The 13,112-nt window shown below is 50.8% G+C and overlaps 1 protein-coding gene across 1 annotated transcript in view; it reads left to right on the top strand.

The window, feature by feature from the left end:
• igsf3 (immunoglobulin superfamily, member 3) overlaps positions 1 to 13,112 on the top strand; it is a 46,245-nt gene that overhangs the window by 5,433 nt on the left and 27,700 nt on the right. Inside the window, exon 2 of the mRNA XM_029258176.1 lies at positions 4,528 to 4,908. Within this exon, the coding sequence (XP_029114009.1) occupies positions 4,528 to 4,908 (381 nt within the window). The remainder of the gene's footprint in view (positions 1 to 4,527; positions 4,909 to 13,112) is intronic.

The following is a 13,112-nucleotide window of genomic DNA, read 5'->3' as shown; positions in this document are numbered from 1 at the left end:
GCTTCCTGGTCCTCACAGTCACAAGGGGGTCATCATCATCATCATCATCTCAGAGCATCAGAAATGTGGCCTTTCTCCCACAGTGCTTTGCCTGGGGATATAAAAAGCACCAGGTTGGGATTTTCCTCCTAAATCCCATTCACAAAATCACAATCCAAAAATACCCTGGGAGTTTATGTCCACGGCTGCTGCTGCTGTCTTTAACACGCGTTCGCAGGTGAGGTGAGGCAACAGGGCAGCCGTGTGTGCGCGGGAACACGGCGAATGATGTAAAGGCGCATTCCTGTCGTTTTCCTGCCTCAGTGGGTAGACAAACGTGGAGGACCGTTGACTGCAGAGGAGAATGAGCGAAGAACTCTGTCCTTGTGAATTATTGATGAGGCACTTAGCGGCGTGCTCCGGCGGCCTTCGCGGACGCCCACTTCCTGCCTCCGAACCTTCCGCCACAGATACTCTCATTGGCTGGACTGCAGGTTTAACTTCAGGCTCCTCTTTTCTTAGTCACATGGAGATGATATTGGTCCATTATGGGAGGTTAGCACTGATACCCCTTGAGCAGGTTTTGAAAGTGCCAAGGGTTCAGTATCATGACCAGTCCACTCCCAGCTTTCTGGATAGACTGGTTGAGGGCCTTCTGATAGATCTGGTCAAAGGACTTGTAGCCTTCAGTCAAGACCTGAGGAAGGATTCCAAGCCTTGAGGAGGGACATTTTTAGAAGCTCCATTTCATATGGCAGGACAAGTTGAGGAATTTGTGACCTTCTGGTGGGACTGGTTAAGGAACTTGTGACCTTCATACGTGACCGGTGGTAGGTTTCTGGATCTTTGGAAGGGACTGTTTGAGAAGCTCCAGATCTTGTGATAGGACTGGTCAAGGAACTCGAAGTTGTCTGGTGACCTCCGAAAAGGGATTCCAGACCTTCCAGCAGGACAGGTAGAGCAGCTCCAATCCTTGTGGAAGGAACAGCCCTGGGACATTTGACCTTCAGCAAGACCAGTTGATGGATTTGCAGCACAGCAGATTCGTCTAGTTGGCCAACAAGTCGATTGCCTCGTTGTTGCTATGTCGGCTTCTGCTAGACGCCGCTGATGGACGTTTGATGAAAAATGTACACGTAATGAACAGAGCAGTCTGGTCGCTCTGCTCCATTGCCTTCGCCTGTTTCATCCACCCTGTTTATTAATTTTTAGGCTTTGCATTTTCTGTGTGCATCCAGGTGTGAGATTTAGTCACTAAGGCAATTATTTGTGCTATTTGTTTCAGGTCTTTACATGTACTTTTGCGTGCATTTGACAGGTCTCATGTTGAGCTTTCTGAGGAAGCCACGTGAGGATGGGTGCCTTATAAAAACAAACGGAAATGAGCTTCCTGTCTGCAGCCCGGGGCCCCTTGTCCTCCCCTCGGTTTCCAAACAATCATGTTAACTCTGCTACTACACGTCCCTCTTTACACAGCTCTAATTGCATGAAGAGAGGAAATTACATGGAAAGCCTTGATCCACAGGGGACTAGACCTTTTCCGGCAAATATCTAGGAAATGGAGGCGTCCAGACGGTTTTTCATGCTCGTCTTGACGGAGGTTATTGAGCGGTCAATTTCTGAAAAGGGATCAACGTCAGTTACAGTGAACCCTGGCTGGAAGGTCACACATTTTTATGTACAGATCATTGAATTTGTCTATAGAGCTTTTCCTCTGGATGTGCTCGTCCACTCAAGCGTGTCTGAGGGTGAGGATTTCCTATTTCTGCTCTCGGTGTGTTTCAGTTCAGCATGACAGCAAAGCTGCTCCTATACACTCGGGTTTGCGAGCTTCCGTGAGCATCTGTGAGGAAGGATGTGCGCAAGGGACTCTGAATGAGGGACGGAGACTCACAATGACATGGTGGTGGAGCTAATTGTATTTCTGGCTGGCCTTCATCCAGAAGGCCTGTTCAAGTCAAGTCGTTCCATGGAAAGGAGCTCATCATGTGGATAATTGTGACATTGCGGGGCGTGTTGTGAACCAAAAGGTAGGATCAGAGGAGTGCCTTTACTGCCTCGTGTTTGTTCAGCCTGCAAGGGACACCAGAAGAGGTTCCAAAGTGCTCCAAAGGGACACTTACACACGCATGCACACAAAGCAACTTAACACCACAGAAGGGCTGGACCTACTGGAGTCATGATGATCCGAGCGAGCTGAGATCTGAGCCATTGGGAAAAGTTAAGTGCGGTGTCCCTAGACTTCTTCCGCCGTATCCTTCCATCTCGCAGAGGTGTCAGTATACACAACATATTGGACTCTGGCTTTGAAACCCAGGAGTTTCCATTTTCGTCATGTTTGCACTCACTTTACATGCACTTCACATGGGCCAGCTTTGCTTTGCAAAGAGATCGTCTTGTTTGAAGAATTTCAAAGGCCGCGTGTGTGTATAGGTATGAGTGTAAGAAACGTTGAACACAGATGTTTTCCTCATAATGAGTTAATAATTTGGTCCCGATCTTGAGGGCACCTTGCAAAGTTTTGATGGAAGAGGCTCTTGTTCCCCTCCAAGAGAAGCGTAAGCAAAGTCCACGTCTTTGCATCTTCTCAGGGTCATGAGTTATAGGGTTAAGGATTAGCGCCCGTGGGAGATGCACACCACAGGACAGATAGTGCGAGCGCTGATTTTCGGGCGATCTGGGTTACAGGGAGGGCTTCCCCTCGGAGTCGTGTCCTGTCGTCGACGTGTCGGCAGCAAAGGCCGTTCCTCGTAGGACACAAAGGGAAGCCGCTTTCAAAGATCTCCTTGTGCGCGAGCGCTCGACACACCTTCGCTTCCTTGAGAAAAACACCTTTAAATATACATGTGACGAGCCTTGTATCTGATCCATATTTAATGGGCCTTTCCTTACATTTGCGTCAACATGTTCCAAGCTAAAGTGCGGCTGCTTTGGGTTCCTCTTTGTTTTTGCCGAGATGTTGGTCTATATTTAGACCTGCATTTCCGTCAAACCCAAATGAGCCTCCCAAATGTGCATTATAAATACGTACATCACCAGAAAAATCGCTGGTTTAACCACAACCGCTCAGAGAGGTAACTTTGGAGAGCGGTGGTGGTCAGTACAGGGCAGTGGTCAGTGGTGGTCACGAGAGCACTGTATACTTTTTGTGATCAGTGGAAGCCGGTGGTCAATGACTTGGGGTGTTTGTGCTCAGTACTGATCAATCAGGGCAGGGCTGTGGTCTGTGACCACGGGGAGGGTTGTTGACCACTTGTGGTCAGCACTGAGCCATGGACATCTCTTGCACCACTCCTCTTGCTCAAGCTCTTCCTCACACCGAAGCTCTTCTAGATTCCATCCTCGTCACATGGAGCATTTAATGAATCTGCCTCTGGGATTACGATGGTGGGTGTGGTGGATCAGTGCGGTCCTGGTAAATCTCAGCTCGTGGTCCGGGCTCCTGCTGTGTGCTCCTTAGCGCTCCATCCCTCGTTTGGCTCAGGAGAACGAGGACAGATGAGCTGCAGCTGCAAACATTTGCTCTTCTGCTGGAGTTCTCCAGCCGAGCTGTGATGGAGGGCTTCCCGCTCAGCCCCACGTTGGTTCCATCTCTGCGTTTTGACTGTGTTGCTGTGTATTTTATAGTAAAGATATAGAAAAATGCAGATTTATTAGTGCGTTTCTATAACTCTGAGCAGGGCTGCAAAGGTGGGATGTGATCCTGCAAGCTTGCAGTTGTAAACACGGCTCTTTAATGGCAGAAGCACCGAATGAGGAAAGAACAGATGAATTATGAACATATTAAATCTTGTGAATTTCTCATCTTACCTGTTCAGGAAGGAAAAAGAACACAGAGAAATTATGAAAATTATTAAATAACATGATGTATTTTTAAAGTAAATGAGCCCATAACTGCATGAATGAAAAGACACGGCACAAGTATAATTTGCAATAAAGATGATAAACACGTTTGGGTACCAGGTCAAAATATGGGGTTGAAATAATTAAGTGTTTTGCTTTTGGTTGTGATTAATATTCCAGGATGTTTGTTGTGACGCTGCTGACGTCATATGTGTGCATGAGAGTGTCACGGTGTAAGAGGGGGGCCGCGACACCCGTGCCGCTTAATTAAACGTGACTGTGTTGCAGAGCAGCAGGGAAACGCGTGTCGCACTCTGCCTCGCCGCTCTTGGCTCCGCCCCTCTGCACCGACCGGCCGCGCGGCAGATGGCGGAGCCTGGATCGGTGACCGCTGGCCGCAGAGTGATGCTGGTCCGCATCCAAAGCCCCCAAACACACTGCCCCATGGGGAGGGGGTGTGGCCAGAGAGTCATGTGACTGAGGGAGGTGCTGTGGGGGGGCTGGAGGGGATCTGACCTGCCTTTACAAACACACTGTCCCCCCTCATGAAGGGACTTGCAGGAAGAAGATAACGATGTGGATGGTGATAGTGGAGATGACGACATAGCGAACCTCGCCAACGCTGTGAATAAAAATCCCTGTTGATGCGTCCAAAGGTCGTTCACCACAGTAACCCCGCCTCTCTGCATCCCCCTCCCCCCACAGCGGGACCAGGCGTGGCGGACCGACTCGTCACCATCCAGGCCGGCCCGCTGGTGCGCACCGAGGGCTCCCACGCCACCATCTGGTGCAACGTGACCGGCTACCGGGGCGCAGTGGTGCAGGATTTCGAGTGGTCCTTGTACCTGGCGTCGGCGCCGGAGCGCGAGATCCGCGTGGTCAGCACCCGGCACGGCGACTACTCGTACGCGGCCTACAGTTCCCGTGTTGCCGCCGGCGACATCTACGTGGAGCGCCTGAGCGCCGATGCCGTGGTGCTGCACATCTCGCGGCTACAGGCTCGCGACCAGGGCCTCTTCGAGTGCTACACGCCCAACACGGACGGCGAGTACCGCGGTTCCTACAACGCCAAGACCAACCTGACAGGTGAGTGACGAGAGCATCCTTGGGCGGCTCCTTCAGCCGGCTGTCCGCTGAGAATCGCCCAGTTGTCACCTGAGCGTTAGTGTGGCGATTCCTCAGTGTTACCGGTGTGTTACCTCAGCATCGCTTGCAAACTACCTGAGTGTTAGCTGATTCTTACCGTAGTATTACCTGAGCATTTCCTCAGCACTCTACAAGCCACAGGGGTTAAACATGAACGTTTGAAACAAATCCAATGCACCAGAAGCTCTTGAACGACATCCGTGTTACACATGCGCCCTGACAGGCGACCCCCAGGGAGGGAGTGTGATCGGCGCTTCCTTTCATCTCGGCGCCCTGAGTGCTGCTCCTCGGATCGGAGCCCCGCCCACTCGACCCCCTTTGTAGTCGCCCTCAAAGGCCTCCCTTCATTTGCACTCGCGCTGTTTGAACTCGGTCGCCGGGGCTTTTCACCGCACGTTAATTGTAAGGCAGGAACTGCGAGAGCGGGTCTTGCCTCCCCAATGCTCCCCGCATCTCGACAGGTGTGTGTCTGTGGACGCCTGTTACTCTCAGTTGCACCGGGAGCCCTCCAGAAGGTGTGTCGAAGGTAGAGGCGGAGCCATGGTGGTCCAGCTCCATGTGGCTCTTTTATGTTCTACATGCTGTGCTCTGTAGTCTCCTGCTCACCTCATTTCATCTTCTCTGCTCTGTGACCTGAAGACAAATATCTAGACCTCACATCTCATGGACCGTTTTCTACGCCCTACGTTGTGTATCCTGTAGACCTCGCCGAATGGTCTCTGCACTCAATACCGGATGTCCCGTAGACCACGTTCTACACCAGAAGGCCAACAGACCGCACTCTACACCACACATCCTGTAGATCTCGCTCTATGCTCTACACTCCATCCGTAGCGCTGTGATGTCAGGGACTCGAGCAGCCGAGTGGGAAACTCCAGACCATCCAGCTTCCCGCTCCTGCTCTCTCACTGAGGTGCTCCGACTGCGAGGCGTCTTCGTGATCATATTACATCAGGGCTGAAGTGGGTTTGGCTGCACGATCCTTCTAATGTCTTCAGAGGATATGAGGACTCAGCGGCTTTTTGCGTGCTGTAAATAAACCAGGAGGAGATGCGTTTAGCGCCCCGGCGGAGGAGCGCTGCTTCTACACCTCGTTGTGCTTCTCATTTCAGGCATCATTAGCGTCACGCCAGCTCTCAACCCTTCGGCCGCGGCAGCTTTCCTGGCACGTTACAGGGATCCGGTCTTCACTGCACAGCACCTTGGCCTTCAGCTGTGTCAAGCGCGTGGAGTGCGTTGAGCGTGTGTACGTAGGTCAGGGGTGGCTGGATCCCACCTGCAAACCAGAGTGTGTGTTCATGTTAGTAAAAGTGGTGTTAAATACGGTATTTTGCATCTTGTGGAGGCAAAGGTATCAAAGTGCTTGAGGGAGCAGTTTCTGATCTCAGATCTGGCACACTGTGCATGTGCAGACCTGTTGGTGCATGTGCTCTGTGTGTGTATGTGTGTGTGTGTGTGTGTGTGTGAGCGAGAGAGACCGCACGTGTTTAAATGGTCTTCTGAAAGATCGCTCTGTAGGACGCGAGACGAGAACTAAGTGCGGCCTCTTCTTTAAATGGAACTTAAATGATCGCCGAAGGACTGTTTGCTAATGAGAGCAGACCAGGCTTCTGGAATGTTCCGCCAGCCGTCCACCACACACACGGGTTCCTCGTGACTTATCCTGGAATCCGGTCTGTGTTTCCGTACGAGCTGTTCTGCTGTGGAAGTCGGACACCTACTCACAGGGGAGTTTCATGCAGCTGGGAGCAAATCCCTGGTTGCAGGACGCGTTACCGCGCCGCTCCCTTATTACCGTGGGAACGAGAGAGAGGGAAAGAGAGAGATTGACAGTGTAGATAAGCGCTGTATCAACACGGGCAATTTCTTCAGTTCTTATCTCCGTCGGTTTATGGACGGCGCACCCACACGCTGCTCTGGCACGGGGTCAAGTTTCAACCGTGCGATGATCTGGACGTGGGCTCCTGTCGAACCAGATGCACGGCGGTGGGGTCATGTGACCACGGGGGTGGGGGGCATCTTGGTCTTTATAGCCCAGTAAAACAGGCATTAAATATGATCTTGGCATGAAATTAAATTTTTAACTAGGAGGATTTACAGCTTTTGGACCTCTTCTCAGGGCAGGTGAACAGAAGGAAAGTGCTGGAAATCACGGTTTCCAAATATGAGAGACCAGTAAGGTTTAGGGCTGCTCTATAAGATGCGGCTTGGGGTTTGTTGGCTCTGTGTGTGTCCTGAGTCTATGGATTTTCAAAGGAGCTGCTGACAGTTCCATTAAAACCAAGGCTGACACCCTGATGCCCACCTGGAGGCGGGGCCTTGGCTCCGGGTTTCCGTGGCGATGCCAGGGATTAAAATAATACCTTGCCTGCTGGGCGCAGTAATTAGTTTGTATTTTAAAGCCCATCTCCGTGAAATGGGAACTCGGGCCTGGAAGGAAGCCATTGTGGCTCCGGATCAGTGTCATCGCCCTGTACTGATGGCGTTACCCACAATCCTCTGGGTGCCACAGAGAGCCAGAATTACGCCACTCTCGGGTTCCGTTTCCTGCAAATCGCCCCCCCCGTCGTAATGACCAGTTATGATTATAGGTTATGCTGTGTGACATTTTCAGTTTATGCCGGATCTGTGTAACAGTTGGGAAATGTGCCAGGAACACGGTCCTTGGAGGATTCGAAAGCCCAGCTGTCTTCTCGTCTTCACGTGCTTGTTGTCAAATGGAGACGGACGGCGGCGTTCAGTGTTCTGCGCTTCTGTAGAGTGTAGAGATGGGGTTTGTGGTGATGGGGCTTCACGCTCCTCCTCCCTTTCTTGGCTCATCACTCCTTGGCTTGAAATAACTAGGCGGAGAGTCGCACCTGTGAGGGGGGTGGAGTTTGTCACCGTGGCCCGACTGCTGAGAATCTGGGGCTCGCGGCCGAGACGCCGCCCTGCGATCTTGACGCTCTGTCTCTATGCCAGGTTTAGCAGCAGCAGCGGGTCTCGCCACGTGGGCCTTGTGTCTCATCTGTGACAGAGATCTCCTTCCAGTCATTTCCCTCCTGCCCCGGTTCTTCCCTCTTGCTCAACTTGTGTACCGTAGCGCCTCCTACTGCTGCGACCCCTTAGTGAAGAGGCACTTGATTAGGGAAGGGAAAGGCAGAAGGGCTCGAGAAACTGAATTGAAAAGGTTACTGCATTGAGAGGAACTTCTGTTGTACCCTTGAGTTTGGCTCTTCCAAAATATACAGAGCCTGCGCACCCTACAAACACAACTTGGCACTAGAAGCTGGTACCTCGTCTTGTTCGTAACTCATTTTGTTCGTAACTCGTTTTGTTTGTAACTCCGTAGTCGGTTTTAACACTAAGTTTCAACACAACAATGTTTAACCACAAGCAGTCAACCCTCAATTTTTTTACTGGTTAAGTTCTATGGAAGCCTCAGGTATTGGTATATTTGATAAAAGTCCTGTGTTAAGGCTTTATCATTTGTATTAACGTCAAGCTACATTGAGAATAAAAATAGATTGTCTCCAGGACCTCCTGTTCAGTGCTGATTGTTGACCAACTCATCCCATGAACATGTTCCTCGTGCTTTTGATCACAGACACTAGGGACACCAATCAGGAGCTGTAAACACTGCGGAAGTGAGCTGAATTAAGACGGTTCCACATTCCTGATGCTCTTTGCTGCCAGCTACACCTCAGAGGGTTGATACATTTCCCACTCCCTGCTCTAATTTTAGGAAGTTTTTACAGATTAAAGTGATTAAAATAAATAAGTAAAGGTGAGAATGCTGGTATCTTTAAAAATGTGTGACTTAAATGTGTATAACGTGAGGAGCCACTGCACAGGAGTGTGACGCCGTGGCTCTACGAGTCACTTTGGATAAGAAGCTGTGTTAACCCTGTGGTAGGAATGCGCCCCGACTGCGGGTGCGGGTGCGAGAGCGGCTGTTCTCCGGAATGAGGAGGAGTGGCAGGCAGGTGGGGGGGAGCGTGTTGGGGGCAGGAAGCAGCTGCCTCTGTGGGCAGACGCCAGTAACTGAGGTCGCGGAGCGGTTCTCGACCCGCCCAGCCTCTTAGCGCCACTCGGACTGCTGGGATTTCCTTTATTTCACGCGGAGTCTTTTTACCCACAATGCACTTCTGCAACGAATTGCAACGTATACGTGTGTGTATTCACTTTCTGAGGCTGTTGCTCCTCTGCCGATGCCTATTTATTAGCCAGGTGGTCTCGAGTAGGGGTGGGTCTTTACTGCTCAGTATCAAGAGACTTTAAACCACCTGGAGCAACGGCCCCCTGCAAAGTGCTGCTGCTAACGTGAGCCTGAGATTCTAACTCCACTGCGGGGTGGGGGTGGGGGTGGGGGCCAAGTTCCTCACACTGCTAACAAAGATCACCCCCCCCAAAGGTGTTGATAAGTGAGAAAGAGGTAATTAGCAGGTGACGAGGAGGCAGGGCAAACACCTGCTGTTTCACCGCTTAGAATATGTACAGATTATTGTGGCACAACAACACCTCATGTAACAAGCAAATAAACTGTGCTGTCGAGTAAGGAGTCGCACGCACATGCACACACACACATTCTCTCTCATCACACTGACTTTACGTCCTACTCGGGTCTCAGCCTTGGTGGTCACCTACTCACAAGGTGTGATTGGCACCGCTCTCCTTCCCAGTGTGTGTGTGTGTGTGTGTGTGTGTGTGTGTGTGTGTGTGTGTGTGTGTGTGTGTGTGTGTGTTGCAGAGGAGTTGTGAACAAAATCAATGCCCCCTCCACTGGTCCCCAGAGCGCCACACAAACGGCCCTTATTAACATGTTAATTGCCGCGCTACTCATTAGGGAGGATTGGAAAAGCGCTTTTGTTGCAAGGAAATGTGTTTAAACTGGGGCTCAAACGCTGTGAGGCCCGTTTTAATTCTCTAATTCATTTTAATTCTCCACTTTCTATTTATTTCTTAAAGAAAAGCTCATCACGGTTTCAGAACAGAGCGACAAATCAGAGACTGTGTGTGTGTGTGTGTGTGTGTGAGAGAGAGAGAGAGTGTATGCGTTGCAGCTGTAGCCCTCGTGTGACAGGACACAGGTGGGGAGTGCAGCCCATCCCGCTGCCGCACCCCCAGCCACACAGACGGGCCGGACCGGGTGCGAACACACACCCTGGGAGCAGCTGGGGGGGTCCAGCCTTCTGCTGTCCTGCCTGGACCGTGTCCCCCATGTCTACAGAGAGCCAGCGGCCCCCCCCGCAGCTGCTCAGTCCCACCCCACTGTCCCACCAGGCTACGACGCACACGCGCGCACACACACAGAGCTAGCTGTTTGTCTCACACATAACAAAAGGCCCAGTGTGACAGACTCCCCGTGGGGCTCTGCCGACTGTATTAAACATAGTCCTGCTGTTCGTACTCTCCTGGTTGGGGAGGTGTGTCTCTGTGTGTGTAGGTGGGGTAATTTCTTCAGTGCAGAGGGAGATTCAGCAGTTCTGAGTGAGAGGGGGAAGTCATTCCACCACATTCGCTTGTGTGTGGGACCACCAAGAGGAGGAGTGTAACAGTCTGCTATAGAATTAAAAAATGATCTGAGCGGCTATAAGAAGCCAGGGGAGAGCACAGTAAAGCACAGTAATTTTTACTCTTTCAGTTAAAGGTGAGTAGATTTACATTTATCACACATTTTTCTTCTAAGTGACTTCCAATGAACTCTATGTAGTGTTATCAGCCCACACCTTATTCACCACAGTAACTTACACTGCTAGATACACCACTTACACTGGGTCTCTCATCCATACATCAGTGGAACACACACACACTCTCCGTCGCTCACGCACTCTGGGGAACCTGAACAGCATGTCTTTGGACTTTGGGAGGAAACCAGAGCACCTGGAAGAAACTCACACAGACACAGGGAGAACATGCAAACTCCACACAGACTGAGCAGGGATCAAACCCACATCCTTTTGCACCACCCAGGTGCTATGAGATAGTAATGCTACTCGCTGCGCCACATGCCGCTCCATTTGTCAAAGTCAGGTGGAGGTCAAAGTCAGATAGCAGGAGGTGGGATTCGAATCCGTGTACTTCCGATGGCAGGTCACAGCACTAACCACCGTGTCACTTCTTAGCTCTTGATAATGAACAGGCAGCATCTTCGGCCGAACGCTGGCTGAGCTGTGATCAGACTCCGGGACTCCAGAACATTCCGGAAACAAAAGGAGAAAGGCTCCTAAACGCTGTGTCCAGTGACTGTCCATCAGTGTGTGCAGTGGGACCCTCCAGTATAGTACTTTACCCCTGGGCCTTGCTGGAAATACCATGCTGTGTGTCAATGTTTAGAACAAACTGATGATTGATGCACGATGAAATCATTTCTAGAGTGGCAGCGTATATATATACACACACACACACACACACACACATTGTTCCTCCTGAAAGGTTCAATTAGAACAAAGAGGCATCTGTCTGCATTTTGAATGCCAGTATCAACTGAAGCCCCTGGGCTGCAGGTGCAAGAGGAGTGGGGAGTATGAAGGGGGGGTCCAACAAGTGTTGGGGGGTCTCCCTGGGCTCTAGTGTGTGTTTGTGTTGATGGAGGCAGCCTGGAGGAGCCTGTTTGTGTGTGTGTGTGTTCTCTCTCTACCCCAGCTTTCTCTGTCCCTCTCATACAGTGTGTGTCCCACTCACCCAGCAGGTGTGTGTCCCGCTGGTGTCCCTGCAGGCACTCGGCTCATTTTCCACACTGCGTTTGATGTAACTGTGCGTTGCGGCACCACGGGGGAGTTGGGGGTTAACATGGTAACAGACAGAGAGGACTGCAGGAGGCGAGACTGTGCTGGACCGGTCACAGGTACCAGGGAGCCCCACTGGAACCCAGATTATTATATTTACCCTTTTATACAGCGGGGTGTCAGTACCTTAATGAAGGGGACTGCAGGAGGCAGGAAGTGGGATTTGAACCCAGGTCCTTTGAATACTAACTGGCCGCTCTAGGCACTGCACCACTTGCTGGAACTTTAGCTGGTTAACTGATCTGTCGGTGAGCACCTGATACCTGTGGGGATTAAGAAGCGTGTGTGTGTGTGTGTGTGTGTGTGTGTGTGTGCATGTGTGTGTGTGTGTGTGTGTGAAGGGCGGGGGAGCTCCTCTGATGATGTTTGTCTCTGAAAATTTGGACTTGAGGGTACAATTCATATGAGAGCAGCTGCTGCTTCTCTAACCAAGCTGCACGTGTGTGTGTGTGTGTGTGTGTTGTGTATGTCCATGAGGATGATTAGAGAGACGCAGCAGCACTGTGACATCACTCCACTTGTGTTCATTCCACTGTTCAATTTTCAAAGGCGGATTATTGTTTTTCCGTCTCTTTCTGCCCATTAGTTCAGTCACACGGCACAGAATACACACGTGTGTGTGTCTTTGTTTTTATGTATTCCATCTCCTTTATTGAATTTAATTCAGTTAAATCACTTACAGACACACATCTAGACATTTCTCAATAAAATCCTGACAACACCAACACAGAAGAGTTTGAACCCTCATCACCTCCATAAAATAAAAAACTAAATACTAAAAATACAAGAATTCTTTCTGTTATCCAAAAATCATACGTAACAAGTAAACGTCACACCGTCTTCACACACATCCAGGAAACTTTGTCCACCAACATTGTCATCTATAACGAACATTAAACAAAGACACGCGTGTCCTTATAGCTCCACCAGGGTGTGGGTTCGAGGCCATGGGACAAGTGACCCCACCGGCGACTCCGTGCTCCACGGTCCTAAAACGCCCTTCGCTGGAGGTCGGCCTGTGACACCAGCACACGGGTTCACGGAAAAGAGCATTCTGGGAAATATGAGAGGGGACGCAGATAGATGGACAGGTGAGATGACAGGACAGCGGGACGTCCTCAGACGCCCCCTACGGCCTCCTGTAGCTGAGCCTAATCTGTGGCTCCTTTAAGACTCCGGTGGGGTCCAGCGAAAGCGATTGGGTTCAACTGCGGGGTCGTGACCTCATTACACCCTGGCAGTCACACGTTGTCCAGTATGGGTATTAGTTATTTACCGCCGTGGATGGTGTGGATGAGTGTGCCCAACATATGAGAAGAGGAGTCGAAACGGCAGTGGGACTGAACAGGTGTAGCTGGTGATACTTTAATAAATATG

The sequence above is a fragment of the Scleropages formosus genome, chromosome 14 (assembly GCF_900964775.1).
Source record: "Scleropages formosus chromosome 14, fSclFor1.1, whole genome shotgun sequence".
In the NCBI taxonomy this organism is placed as follows: domain Eukaryota; kingdom Metazoa; phylum Chordata; class Actinopteri; order Osteoglossiformes; family Osteoglossidae; genus Scleropages; species Scleropages formosus.
Note: the sequence above shows the minus strand (reverse complement) of the source record. Positions and strands in the feature narration are given on the sequence as shown.